Source organism: Thermobia domestica, chromosome 8 (assembly GCF_964235325.1).
Source record: "Thermobia domestica chromosome 8, izTheDome1.hap1.1, whole genome shotgun sequence".
Taxonomy (NCBI): Eukaryota; Metazoa; Arthropoda; class Insecta; order Zygentoma; family Lepismatidae; genus Thermobia; species Thermobia domestica.
The window spans coordinates 174968027-174983881 of NC_137461.1; the positions used below are offsets into that span (position 1 = coordinate 174968027).

At 40.4% G+C, this 15855-nt stretch overlaps 1 protein-coding gene across 1 annotated transcript in view; it reads left to right on the forward strand.

The window, feature by feature from the left end:
• LOC145693356 (uncharacterized) overlaps positions 1–15855 on the forward strand; it is a 1437468-nt gene that overhangs the window by 300232 nt on the left and 1121381 nt on the right. Inside the window, exon 6 of the mRNA XM_081769283.1 lies at positions 6052–6273. Coding sequence (XP_081625409.1) covers positions 6052–6273 — 222 coding nt within the window. The remainder of the gene's footprint in view (positions 1–6051; positions 6274–15855) is intronic.

Here is a 15855-nt window from a genome sequence, read left to right on the forward strand (position 1 = left end):
CGTTTTACTGTCATTTAATTTTGCACCAGATATTCTTTGATACTTGGTTAGTAAATACACAATATGTTGAATTTCTACAGGGCTGTTCACGAAGTAATGTGTGTCGTCGACATAGCTTTGTGCAACAATTTTAGTATTATATACAGGGACCCCTGGTAAAACAGATTGAACAGAAAATAACAAAGGAGCCAGAGATAAACTAAATAAAATACTGGACATGCTATCGCCTTGAAGGATTCCGTTATTAAAAGGAATCGCTACACTTAAGCCACCATTAATCTTCATCTTAGTGATTCTCTGAGAATAGACACCTTTAATCATAGAGATAAATTTGTCACCAAAGCCAAAGCGAGTTAACACATTAAACAAATATTGATGCTGAATTCTATCAAAAGCCTTAGAGTAGTCCGTTGAAAGAATAGCCACTGTATGATCAGTTCTACACTCATGATATGCTATAAAATCTCGAAGATTGGATAGCGCTTCATACATACGGCGAGTCTGTCCATGGCCATATTGACAGGGGCTTAAGAGATCTTCAATGTATGTTTTCATTCGCAGAGTGAGGCAACGGGTCAAAATTTTGAGGTCCGTACACAGTAAGCTGAGCGGTCTAAGGGCATCAACGTCATGGGCGTTTGCATGTTTGGGAACCAACACAGTGATACCCGTTCGTAAGGAGGTTCCTAAAATGCAACTATCACGATACTCGTTAAAAAGGTCAGTGAGAAAGGGAGCAAGGATGTCAATAAAAGTGACATAGAATTCCACGGGCAAGGAGTCGACACCAGTGGATTTGCCTCGCTTACCAAGTTTAATGGAGGTCATGACCTCGTCTACCGTGAAGGGCTGGCTAAGACGCTCCCTGTCACCATCGGTTAAGGTAGCTGGTATGTGTTCAAAAAGAGTATCATCACTGACAAACAAAGAAGGCGTGGCATAGAGATGTTTAAAATGTTCTATAAGATATGCAGTCACGTGAGGTCCCTCATATAAATGTCCATCGGGGTCTTTAAGATGCGAAATCAGCTGTTGTTTACCTCTACTACGTTCTCGCTGTACGTGGACAGTACTAACAGATTCTGTGGAATCAGTCGAAGGAATCTTGCTACGAACAATATGGCCGTACATACGTCGGCGATGCATAGAGAGAAGAAAAGCCTTGATTTGATGAATTTGAGGCCGAACAGATTCTCCTTGAGCCTGCGCCTTCACATAGTCCCGTAAAAGCTTAGAATAATATGCATACTGTTCACAGAAGGCCTGATGACGATGAATACTGTATTGTTTACTAACAAAACGAAACACAGGTTTTACACGTTTCTCCCAAAAGTTCATAAAAGTACCTTTATAGCTGCGTTTCTCCTCCATTAAGGATGCCCACTCAGCACGGATGACAGATTGATAGTCCGCTTCAGCGAGGATCGACGTATTAAAATACCACAATGAATTACTTTTAAGGAATTTTGTTACAGGTAAATTGATAGTCATAACGACACAATAATGATCACTAAAAATCACAGGTTCAATTTTGATGTCCTTGACGTAAGGCAATAAGATGCGGCTGACGTAAATTTGATCAAGTCTCGAGGATGAATGCGATGTCCAAAAAGTATGACCCGGAACGCTGGGAAAATAGAAACGCCACACATCGACGAGGTCATATGTTTCAATCACTTTGTGTAGGGAAGGTGAGAAGGGGTAATGAGGCTGGGCATCTATCTCTGAAAGTACTGCATTGAAGTCTCCAGCGAGGATACAGGGGTTGGACCCATTATATAACGCCTGCATGAGATCAGTTTCGAAGAAATTGTTCCTTGCTCTAGTTTGAGAGTTCCCAGCAGGAGCATAACTGTTACATAACCGTATAGTCCGTAGTTGGCCCACAGTAAGTCTATCAGTTAGAGGAGTAGGATGTTCAAGAAAGTCTATATCACTTCTATATATAATTGCAGTTCCTAAGCCTTGGGGATTAAAATTAGAGCACCAGGAGTGAGTAAAGAGGTTGGAAAATTCAGGCAAAGCCACTTCCTGTGTGAAGAGGATATCTATCTCTGCTTTACGGATGAAATCACTCAAAGCATGTTGCTTAACCAAGGAACTTAAACCGTTTAAGTTTAGAGTGGCGATACGAAAACTATACATTTGGATCCACCAAAGAAAAAAAATTGTAGAAAGGAGAAAGAAGAGGACATTAGAGAGAGAAGGGATATTACGAAAGATCCGATGCACTGTCAATCCCTTTCCTAGGACGAGACTTTGAACGGGTACGAGCGGACTCTACAATATAACTATCTTGAGACTTTATTAACTTCAAAGAAAAATCACTGTCGCCACTTTCAGTTTTCTTTTTCTTGCGCCGGGTTTGGGACAAAAACACATTGTCACTTGCACTAAGGTTACTAGCAGTAGAAACAACCACATCACTGGGCAAAACACTATCACTAGTAGGTGGGGCGTTGACACTAGGTGGGGCACCAGAAGGGGACAGAGAGGTGAGAGTTGTCACATCAGATTGGCGGTGCACAGAAGGAACGTCATCACTGTTGAGAACACGTTGGTCAGAAAGTGAACATAAACCTGTATCAGGTTCCTGTGGAGGCTCAACAATATGGTCATCACTAATGGGAGGGGCCTCTTCAATATTCACTGTGCCGTTGGCAGAATCCATAGTATCAGAAGTCGACGGAGCTGTATGCATCATGGAATCACAAGGAAGGTGCACGGGAGGATCGGGCGATTTGACAGCAGGAATGTCACGAGGCGACGTCAAAAGTGGGAAGGTGTTGAAATTAAGTAATTCTGGTGTGGGCGTTGCGGAAGGAAGATTAACATGAGCAGGGCGTGACAAAGGGGAAGATCGGAGTACGGGACGAGAGGATAGGGGAAGGGTACTAGAGCGACGCTTATCACAATCTTGGAAAAAATGTAGAGGACTATCACAGAAACTGCATGTCTTGATTTGACCATTATATGTGACCCACAATCGTAAACCTGCTATTGTCACATAGGAAGGTATGGAATGCTTAATGTTCATGCGTATCAACTTCCTGCCAGTACGAGTTTTATAAATGTGACCTGCATCATAGTATTCGTCTTCAATATGTTGCACCTCGCCGTACTTAGAAAGCACACTGATGATTTTAGCATTATCTAGTTCACTAGGACATACGTGTAGTTTAACTAATTGCGACATATTACTAGCAGAATCAAGGTCCAGAACAAATTCACTGTCATCATCTTTGTACACAACTTTACCTTGTGAATCACGTAGTATTTGCTCATAAGTAATCTGGTTTAAGAGTTTAATATACAATATTTTCCTGTTGAAGTCCATTTCTATTGAAATAACCTGGTCCGGGGATAATTTGAAGGTTGAAGCAATCCACTCATGGAGCTTAATCGACGTGGGACGATTACTGACAGGACGAAAATTAATTCGTATAGTATTCACTCGTAAACTAACCATGTCGCAAAACCGTTATCAAAAGACCAAAAGCATAGCACTGGGTCGTAATAAAGACGTTCACAGTCCAATACCACACACAAATGTGCAAAACACGAGGAACAAAAACGAAGCGTTCGCAACTGCACACAGCTTACAAGCACACAGCAGACGAGCGGTGTGCACACCGCGACTGCACAGACCGAACTGAAACCACTGAGCCACCGCGCCCCACTAAAACCGCAGAAGAATTCGTGAGTATAGTGCAAATACAAACTCCGGGTATTACTCTCGTTTTGTTGCCTGGAACTGAATTCGACGACTTCCGGAAGAAAAAAAAACGGAAAGTATGCGGCCGGTAACTGGTATTCAACGAAGTCATCATTGGCTTTCGGAAAATGGCGAAGTTTTTATGGCAGTAACGGGTCACCATGAACTAACTTCATGCTTCCCCCAAAATCGAACTTCTGCAATTCAAAGTGTAGATTTAAGAAATCTGCAAAAAGGAACTTTTGTTACATACATATATGTATGATAACCAGTGGTGCGTAGCAGAAATATTATGAATAAATCATGAATTACGTGAAGTTGAAGTGCTGTTTATGCTTCCACATAGACCTTCAGCATTTGTGACTATCGACAATGTGCTACGCAGGGGCGGATCCAGGACGGACTTCTGGAAGGGGGGGGTAATACTGCTACTTAGAGCTACTTTTAAGAGCTCCAAACTCTGAGATCGGTTTTATTTATATATAAAATAAAAAAGTTTCTCCCCCCTAGATCCAGACCTGGAGGAGTTGTGAGTGAGCCAACACCTATTGGAGCACCTTCACGGTTACATGCTATTACCGAAGAAGACACCAACTAAGCAAATGATTGGTCCATGTAAAAAATATTTTTAAAAAATAAAAAATAAGTGAAATTTTGTTTCCGAAGACCATTTTAAGTAAGTGAACTTGAAATTTGTGAGTTTCTAAATCGTAATTTCCACCTCAGATTATTTCGGTTTAAGAAAACGGAGGAGTAGGAGGAGGCTCATTTTACTATTTCAGAGAGCCTTCTTGATCAAAATAATGAACAAAACAGTCAAGAAAAGTTTTTATTCTTCATTTAATGAACGTGAACCACAAACATCATCAAATCATTGCACTTTTATTGTTCCCAGTGTTGCTAACTGTGGCATCAAAGTTAACGAAACTTCGCTAACTTTAAAACGCTGCAGTTAATTCATGAAGCATTGGTCGAGAATGGTATTTAGTGTGTTTATTATACATGTAAAGTTGAACCATCTGACAAAATTTCAGAATTTTAAAAGATGGTGTTTTCGAGAAAATGGCAATTTTTGAAAATTTTACAATTTCTCGAATTTTTTGCGACAAAACGGTTGCACACAGAAGCGATACAAATTTTTTTTCGGAAAGCGGGTAACCAGGTCTTACCGACCGCGAAAACAGAATTTTAAAATTCGAACCGGAAGTGCTCGAAAAAAATTCGCAAACCTCGACTTTTCAGATAAATTGACGTTCATTTGTTAATTTATGTACAAAAAGATACGCATGCGCAAACCAAACTATAATAAAATATAGTTTATTTATATCCCTATGTACATACCACAACAAGAATTATAACTCGACCTGTCTCCATAGGCGAATGGTGAGGCTCCGAAGTTGACCATTTTCCATGTCTTCTACAATTCATAAATTGTACTCCCAGTCTTTGATGGCCCATTACTTGGCGGGAAATTTTTTTTTCGACAAAACAAAAAAAAAAAATATGGGTCTCTTAAAAACATGTCTAGTTGCTATAAAAAAAAGTTTTAACAATATCTGAGATGGTGATGGTACAATTTTATATTTTTTTTGCCTGAGTTGAAATGGTAATGTAATTTTTCATCTGAAAAGTAAACCTTAGCATTCTTATGATTGAACATCTACTGTCTTCTCACCTTATTTATTGAATTCAACACGCCAGGTATGCCCATCGTTATTTGTGCTATTATTTATTTGTGGTTTTATTTTTTCTTCTCTACTTTAAAATTCCATTTTTCTCGAAATTATGAATGTGGCACATGGACTACTGTGGTACTCAACTTTCAATTAATGTTCAGCCACTATTATAATTAGACGGGAAACTTTTGTGAATGTTGGAAGTACATAGCAGAAATTTAAACACTGGCATCAAAAGAATTCTTGAAATTAATGTAAATTGTACATATTTTCTTTTTGTCAAGGATGTCGTGTCTGTGAGTTTTCTCGGGGTTTTCCTTTCCCTACCATTTTCTAATTCCGCCAGTTCTTCCATCATTCACCTCCCTTAATCATAGTCTTCCTAATCATGAAACGTTAAATTAAAATATTCATTTCATTTTTTCTTGTCAAGGAGAGGAGTGGAGGACAGGGCCTTTACTTGCACAAGTGGTGAATTTTTTCTCATTCTATAGGAAAAGTTTTAATTTTCCTTGCTATAAATATTTGATAGCATCTATTATTTTGTTCAGTCAAGTATCTCGTAATATGATAAAACAGCAGATTTCTTGACGTTCATTTATATATGATACTTCTTATAATAAATTATCATTATCATGATACTTTTTGTCTTGTTGAAAGGGTCCGCCCGGATTCCCAGGCCTTCCAGGAGAACCAGGACCTCGTGGATATCCAGGTACTCCTGGTGTGAAAGGAGAGAAAGGTGAACCAGCTTACAGTGGTGTATTTCCAAAAGGTCAGAAAGGTGAACCTGGATTAGATGGAGTTCGAGGAGTCCCCGGACCACCAGGACTCATTGGACCAATTGGACCTCCAGGTTCAAAAGGAGTTAAAGGATTGCCTGTAAGTAACATACTCTCACATAATATTTTATAAATTTGGAATAGTTCGTGTGCAGAGTATCATGGTAATAAATGACATTGACTACCGGTAGTATATTCCATATATTTGTCGTGAACTGTGACCATACAATGCCATCACGCCGTATTTAGATATCCGAACTCTTGTACACAACTTGACAATGGACTAGCTGTTATGTGTGTCATTATTTTTCAGTGAATTATTTGTATTGGAAACATAGACTTTTGAAAACCATTTTCTTGTTCAATTTTTATTAAATATTGAATTTCCTAATAAAAATTTTACAAGAAAATGGTTTTCAAAAATCTTTGTTGCTGAGCCTGTACAAGCAGGTACAACGGGAGATCACCGGTCCCCACCATCAACGAACAACAGATATGGGGCCCGACAAATGAGGAGCTCCAAATCAAAACACTCTAAGTCCATTCACGGACGATGTGCTTTTTGATGCGGATTTTCTATAAATCGCAATCGCTGAAGCGATCTCTGCTACCCATCCGGTTCAAAAGTCACTATATCACTGCGTAAAATGACCGTGAAATACAGCATTTGATGCAGAAAGCGCTGTGTCCTCCGTGTTGTCAGGAACAGAACGCGCTATTTCACAATGCAGGAAAGTGTAGTGACATTAGCTCACAAGTTGTTTCGCGTGTTATCAGTTTGAATGAGCCTACTATGGTTAGGAATGTTGTTGACATCACTTAGCGTCTGTACTAGTGCTGTTGAATTTTTGTGACATTTGCGGTTTTCGGTTTTTGAGAAAACCGATTTTCTGAAAACCGAAAACCGCAAAAGCGGTTTTCAAAACCGAAACCGCAAAAGCGGTTTTCCAAACCGAAACCGCAGATGCGGTTTTCAAAACCGAAACCGCAAAAACAGTTTTCAAAACGGAAACCGCAAACGCGGTTTTCAAAACCGAAACCGCAAAAGCGGTTTTCAAAACGAAACCGCAAATGCGGTTTTCCAAACTGAAACCGAAAAAGCTCTTTTCGAAAGCGAAAGCCGCCCGGAACCGTGTTTGCGGTTTTGTAAGGGATTGTCCTTTTCAAAGCAGAAACAATGTTTGCTGTTTTTAATTACACCTTTTAACAATTGTGAAAGCATCTATCGATCGAGACAAATGTATTGATTTATATGTGTGTTTTAACTTTTTCTATTTGCTCCAAGACTATTATGGTAATATGTGCAGCACAGTGCGAAAGGGATAATTCGATGGTTGTACAAGTCACAGCTAAATTAGGGTGACAAATACTGACGTTCGATCCTTAGCTTTTTTTTTTTTTAGTTATTTCTTTGACGACACTTTCAATGTACTTTCCGGCTGCAGGGAAGCAAACTGGACCCCACCTGATTTTCATATATGTTGTAAATTAGACCACCAGGAACACGAATCTGAAGGAATTTTGACATTTCGAATGTCGGAACTCGAGATATTCGAACATAAATTGACCATGGAAGCAAATTGGACCCCACCTGATTTTTATATATTTTGTAAAGTAGACCACAAGGAACACGTATCTGAAGGAATTTTGACATTCCGAATTTCGGAACTCGAGATATTCGAACATCAAGTGAAAACGGAAGCAAACTAGACCCCAACTGATTTTTATATATTTTGTAAACTAAACTACGAGAAACACGAATCTGAAGGAATTTTGACATTCCGAATTTCGGAACGCGAGATATTCGAACATAAAGTAACCAGGAAGCAAAAAGGACACTATTTGTTTTTTTTTATATATTTTGTAAACTGGACCAAAATTAGCAATTATCTGAACGGATTTTGATATTCCGATTTCCCGATCTCGAGATACTAGAACTTATACAGTAGTTTTATGTAATGTGTATAAAAGTAACGAAGAAAGTTCTATCGCTTTTTGACCTATCACTTAGAGCATCGATATGTCACCAAAGACGTACCTGGAAGATCAAAAATAGTACCCATCAGTATCAATGACCTTCTGCCAACATTCGGGATGGGCATGGATTCCTTCGCGGTAGAACTTGGTTTGCCGTGAAGCGAAGAAGGTATCAAGTGCATTTAGCACCTCTACTACGGAGTTGAACTGGAGTCCTCTAAAGTGAGTGTCCAAGGAAAGGAACAGGTGATAACCGGACGGTATAATGTCCGGACAGTATGGCGGATGCAATAGTGTTTCCCATCCAAGGTGTAGGATGGTGTTCCGGCTCATTCTAGCTATGTGGGGCATAGCGTTGTCCCGTAATGGGGGAACCCCTTAGCGATTGAGAAGTGTTGGCTCCAGCGTTTTGAGTTTTTCTTGAACACGGCTCAACTGTTGACAGACAGTTGCATTGATGTTCTTCTCTGACCGCCCGGTAGCAGTTCCCGATGCACGATGTCGTGAGCAGTCCACCAAACACACAGGAGGACTTTCTGCTGCATTGCTGATTTCAGCTGTTTTGGAACCGGTTCATGGGATTTTAACCAATGATGACGGCGCCGTGGAGCTTCGTACAAGACCCAGTTCTCATCACATGTCAACATCCTGTCCAGAAATGGCTCCTTCCTCAGACGAGACAGCAAAGAATCACAAGTGTCTGCACGCGTAGCCTTCTGGCCCGGAAATAAATAATCTGGGACACATAGACCCAACTTGTAGTGCTTCCCAAATTGATGGAGGTGCTGGCGAATGTTTTCTCGACTAACATTGAATGTTAGCACCAGTTCCTCACATGTCTGTTCGGCTCAATTGCTACCTGAAGATCCTCATTTTGTACATGTGTTGGTCTTCCGGCACGTGTGGTGCTTCTTTCGTGAGTATTTCGTCACCGTTCTTAAACTTGCTAAACCACCCTTGCACTGTCTGCGTAATCACGACACCCTCACCAAAGGCCTGAGGTATCTTCCGCCCCGCTACAGTGGCGTTTGATCCAAGTTGGAACTCGTACAGCATACACGCCCCTATGAGGCTCTGTGGAGGTTCCATATTCACTCCGTCCTTACATACGTTTACGTTGTAACTGAACTTCCACAACCAGGTAGAATGTCGGATATACCCACACCAACAACTGACCTTCGCCTTATCTCCATTCGCATTAAACTCACGGTATGAGGGTCAATTTTACACAGAACTCCACAAAAAGCGACAGAACTTTCTTGGTTACCTTTATATATCTCACAGGACATAATATGTTTCGTATAGAGAATATTGTGTTTTTTTCATATAGCGTCTATATTAAACTTTAAGTTTTAATATCTCGAGTTCCGGAGGTCGGAATGTCAAAACGCCTTCAGATTCGTGTTCCTCGTGATCTAGTTTACAAAATATATAAAAATCAGGGGAGGTCCAATTTGCTTCCCTGCATCCTATTTTTCAAACGAAACAGTTTTCCAGAGTGTACATTTAATTCAAGTATGTTTGTTACAACATCTACAAACGAATATTCATTCGTATAGAACCTCCAATACATACATAGAAAACACATGAACTATACAAAGAAAACCATTGTGCATTGGAGCAGATCTCTTATTAGCAAAAGATTCTGCACACGCGCACTGCTCAGATAGCCCAGAGCCTGAGGCTGAGCGCGAGTCCAAATTTAACTCAATCGCGATTGAGATTGTCAAAGGTGTAGCGGTTTACGTTGAATATACCATACCAACACTTTATCAACTAAGTCCTCTTAGATTTTTCTCCAATCCTAAAAAGCGGGTGGTTTTTCTTGATTAAGATATGTTTAAGCGGGGGACGAATATATAACCTGAAAATCGGGTGGTACCCGCTAAAATAGGGTAATAAGCCAACACTCAATAAAAATAAGGTATATCCCTATTTAAGATCACTACACATGCAACTCATGAAATTCAATTTGAAATATCATCCACTTAGACTGACATCTTTTATATTATTATTACTCTTTCCCCATATTTTTAAAAATAGTACTGCCACTCTTTCTTTTGTTAACAAAAAGGCACCACCTCCCTTTCTTAATATAAAGAAAGAGAAAAGAAAGAAAGAAAATCTCTATCGCAATACACAATTTTATTGTTGATTTGTTGCCACTCCGATAAATGTGAATGTTGTGGTTTTGCATGTGTCGACTGGCTTCTTATCGCAAGTCCCAGACACCTGCAATAGTTTATACTAGACGGAAACACCGATCATATTTTATTCTGTATCTTTTTACTTCCCAATAACGATAGCCGTGCCTCTTTGAGAAATTGCAACTTTTTTTTTTTTTTTATTCTGCCAATTGTAAAAGTATAGAATTTCCCTACACTTTAGGACATTTTAAGAAAAAATACCTTCTTTTCCTTCTGCAAATTTTGATCATTTTTTCCTAAGCCGCCGAGGGAAATTTCCCTCCATCTGGCAACTGAGAGCCGGTGTGGGGAAAGATTCTTTGCTGTTTTCTCGTCGTTACTTGATATTAGTGCTGTAGAATTTTTGTGACATTTGCGGTTTTCGGTTTTTCAGAAAACCGATTTTCTGAAAACCGAAAACCGCAAATGCGGTTTTCAAAACCGAAACCGCAAAAGCGGTTTTCGAAACCGAAACCGCAAATGCGGTTTTCAAAACCGAAACCGCAAATGCGGTTTTCAAAACCGACATTTCGGTTTTATGAAATTTCACTTTTTTCAAAAACCGGTTTTCGGTTTTTTCAAAAACCGATTTCGACAGCACTAGTCTGTACGGTGATATTTTGACGCTTCTATAAAGTTCATTCATTTTCTTCCCACGGATGTGGTGGTCAAAATAAAATCAAACATGTTTCCATGCCTTTATCATGTGGTTGCTGCGAAGATCTCCTCTCAAGAATATTATTATAATACTTCGTTTTTTTTTTGTTTTTTTTTCATGTTGTTCCGGAGATTCGATAGCGAGATCGCTCACATCAAAAAATGGGAGAATTAGTGCTCTGACAATCTGGTAGAAGTACAACATGCCATATATACATTACTGTGATTACATTGCTATTTATTCAATGATTATTTTGCTTAGAGCTTTCTTACTCTCCAGGGTACTATTCAAGGGTATACAATTACTCTTCACTTATGTCGCGAAAAAAATATTCAGCTTGCAAATTTATTTCGAGAACTTCTCATTCTCTAAAACATGTTTATCTTCTCAATTTGTATGTATAGCCGACAAACTTACACAGAATCTCAACAGAGTTTAAATGTGCTGTGTCTACTGTGAGGGGCTTTTAGAGTGAAATTCTAGGAACGCTGTAGGGGGCCATCCCGCTCCACCTGAGACAAAAGAAAATCTGGCGGCACACAACTAATTCACACTGGTTACAAAGCAGGTGGAACAAAGTTCTGAATGAAAGATGTTTATTTATTTATTTTCACTATTCCATTTTCCGAACAATAACATTTACCGATGCGTAGATATTTCAAACACGTAAATAGTTACGCCAAGCGTTGTCAGTTTCTGGTACCAAGTATGGAAGATAAAGTTGATTTTTTTTTTATTTAACAATGGTGGCCTCCAACAATGAAACTAACAACAATATGTGAAATCGAAATGCCATGTACCATTTCATATGTGAAGTCGAAATGCCATACAATATGTGAATGCCATGTATCCTCGTCGCCAAAAGTGCCTTTACATCGCCGTGACGGGTATGTGACAGCGCAGTACATTAAAGAAGGGATGGTTGCATAAGAATTTGTGATTAATTTTGAAGAGTTTTTATTTTGACTAGGAAAATAAAGTAGGTATAGGGAGTAAAGACACAGATTTGAAGCATCAGTGCACTGTCATCTCTGAAAAGATTCGTATTATTGCCTTATATGTTAAGTTAAACACCACAACATCTGTCACTGATAGCGTAGATCATCTTACTTTTTAAAATTGCCTCTGTAGCCTATTTGTCCATACATTAATCTAAAGACATGATGTATAGAGAGGAGAAAGAAAGAGATACAACATCTGTAAGATTTATGTAATTCACTAAGGGACTATAGGAAACGACTAAGCTAATTACTGCTACTAGCGCTTTTTAATCTTCAGGGATTTACTACATGTTCGCAAAACATTATTCTAAATCCTAAATCTGTGCATGAATTATTTCATTCGCCTCACTGTAATTATTTTAGAATGGAAACTGATTACGCTGAACGTGAAAATGTTTCTCGTAAAGCAAGGGCCGTAATAAATGTAAATAAGGTTCTCATTATTATATAAAACACATAAGTATTTATTCCGTGTATAGAACAATATAATACAGTAACTAAGCAACATCATAATCACTAACGCCCGCAGGATTTTTTTCAACGGGTGGAGGGGAAGTCCGATATAGAATGTTTCGTTTTATTCCCTATATATATTAACAGTCATAACATTTATCATTGATAGCGTATATCGTCTTTCGCCACTGTAGCTTATTAGTCAGAACATTCATCTCCAGACATGATGTCGAGAGAATAGAAAGAAATAGATATGAACAGTGGTGTAACTAATTTTACTGTGCCCTGGATCGATCGATCATCGATTTACTCATACTCCCCCAGGCCCTCTGCCACAGGTATTTCAGCTGCTGCGTTATATATATGGTTCCATGTCAGAAGGGCCAAACAAAAGGGCAAAGACAGAAAGACCCGAGTCAAAAGGGCCCTGCGTCAAATGGGCCCGGATCGAGATGGCCCCCTCGCTACAAAAGGGCCCGAGTCAAAAGATCTCCGCAACAACAAGGCTCGAGTCAAAAGACCCTGCGTCAAACGGGCTCGGATCAAAAGGGCCCGAATCAAAACGACCCTCATAAAAAGGACCCGGGTCGAAAGGTCTCCGCAACAAAAGGGCCCGAGTCAAAAGGCCCCGAATCAAAACGACCCTCATAAAAAAGCCCGAGTCAAAAGGGACTCCGCTATAAAAGAGCCAGAGTCAAACGACCCTGCGTCAAAAGGGACCGAGTCAAAAGTGGCCGAATCAAAACGCCTTTCATAAAAAGAGCCATAGTCAAAAGGAGCCCACTAGAAAAGGATCCGAGTCAAAGGCCCTGTGTCAAATGAGCCCGGGTCAAAAGGGGCTCTGCCACAAAGGGTCCGTGTGAAAACGAACCCACATCAAAAGGGCCCGGGTCAACAGGTCTCCACAACATAAGTCCCGAGTCAAAAGGGCCCGAATCAAAACGCCCGTCATAAAAAGGAGCAGAGTCAAAAGGGGCCCCGCTACGAAAGGGCCCGAGTCAAACGGCCGTAAGTCAAAAGGTCGCGGATTAAAAAGGCCCTAGTCAAAAGGGGCCAAATCAAAATGCACCTCATAAAAAGAGCCCGGGTCAAAAGGGTTCCACGACAAAGTTACCTGAGTCAAAAGACCCTGCGTCAAACGGACCCGGGTCAAATAAAGCCGGAGTCAAACGGCCCCGCGTCTAAAGGGCCCGGGTCGAAAGGTATCCTCAACAAAAGGGCCCGAGCCAGAAGGCCCAAATCAAAAGGGCCATAGTCAAAAGAGTCTCACGACAAAAGACCCGAGTCAAAAGGACCTGCATTAAACACGCCTGCGTCGAAATGGGCCCCGCTACAAAAGGGCCCGAGTGAAATCGGCCCCACATCAAAAGGGACCTGTTCAAAAGATCTCCACAACAAAAGGGCCCGAATCATAATGCCCCTCATAAAAAGGAGCCGAGTCCAAAGGGGTCCCCTACTAAAGTGCCCGAGTCAAACGGCCGTGTGTCAAAAGGGTGCTGGTTTAAAGGGCTGGAGTCAAAAGGGGCCGACTCAAAACGCCCCTCATAAAAAGAACCCCAGTCAAAAGTGTTCCACGACAAAGGGACCCGAGTCAAAAGGCCCTGCGTCAAATGGACCCGGGTCAAATAAAGCCGGAGTCAAACGGGCCCGCGTCGAAAGGGCCCGGGTCGAAATATTTCCTCAACAAACGGGCCCGAGACAGAAGGCCCGAATCAAAACGCCCCTCATCAAAAGGGCCCGGGTCGGAATGTCTCCACAACAAAAGGGCCTGAGAATCGTTTGTTAACACAACGCAAAAATTTGAGATTTAGATAGCGATAATAAACATAACAATTATAATGATGTCTGCAGAATTTTGGTGTATACTGGTACGGAATGACAACCAACGTCAGTAACAGAGGCGACTCTTGAGGGAAGTGACATTGGTAAAAATTAACATTTTACGAACGCAATCCACAAGAAGTTAACTGCACAAATGTATGATGGAATTTCATTTACGGTGGAAAACATTAACGGTCTCAAAACAAAAGATCAAACAAAACTAGTGATGAGCGCAAGAGTCTTGGTCTTGCAGTTTTTGCAAGAGTCTTGCATGCAAGACCAAGACCAGGAATCCCGATGCAAGACCAAGACCAAGACCAAGGGGTGCAAGACCAAGACCACACCTGCAAGACCAAGACCAAGACCAAGACTCTTGCGCAAGAGTCTTGCACAAGTACCGTTTCGGTGGTAGAGCAGTCACATGTGGTTATACGGGTCCCTGGTTGGATTCTAGCATGCGCCATGGAAACTTTTTAGTGGGCAAACACCGTGTGCGTGGGTTTTCTCGGTAGAGACCTGCATGGGCCGGGCCTTGCCCGAGACCCGAAGCCCGGCCCTACCCTCGAGAAGTCGCGCTGAAAAAGTAACGCGAGTAGTCGCGCGCGGTCAAATGGACCGAACGAAAATAATGTGTTGCAAAAATCGTTTTAAACAGTTTTCTTGTATTAGAAACGTAATTTTGTATATTTTCTGATTAAGAGGGAATAACATTTTTATTATTATAATAAGTTTTACAGTAATAATTATTAGAGAAACTTACAACTAGACATGCTATTTTTTTATTTCTCATTTGGAATAAAATGTTTTTGTCGTTACATATTTCTTTAGATAGATAGCTACGCACTGGTTTTATTGAAAATTCTAAACCTGATGATGATCTTTTGTTTTTGTCAACTTTGGTTCGTCTAAAATTAGAAATGCAATAGTAAATTAGTTAAAAATATACTATATAAACATAACAATAAAACAAAGCTTCACAGCGCATTTTACATAGAATAAGAGCTCAGTCGTAGCTAAGCGGTTAGCATACACACCTTTGGCGTGGGACTGCCGGCTCGATTCTCGGTGGGACCTCATGTGGTTCGGATCCTTCGTTAAGCAGTAGGTCCACGTCTTACATAGCCTTGATGCTGAAAAGGGCGCTAAATTGAAATCAAATCAAATTTACATTGAATTATTTTAAGGTCCTGTTATTTTGAAACTTCACCTATACAGCACTACATTGAATTATTTTAGGTTATCTTCAAATTTACACTGTTCTACACTTCGTCGTCGCTTATTTCGTCCCCTCTTGCTCTGACTACATTCGGGGAATCGCTGGTCATTTCTGTGTTTAAGGTCTTCAGATTCGCTCGCAGACTCCTCACTTGACCTTTCGTGTTCACTCATATATATATAAATATTTGTTATGATCTTCCTCAGACAAAGCTTCCACGAGATCATGTCGGCTGATTTATCCAAATAGTGAATCCCTAACATTTCCCTCCGTTGTTTTAGGCTGTTCAGTTCTAATTTTCTCTTTTTTCATACTTGGTATCAGTTTGTTAACTCTGTCGACCTCTCTTCCGTCCATTAAAATAATATTT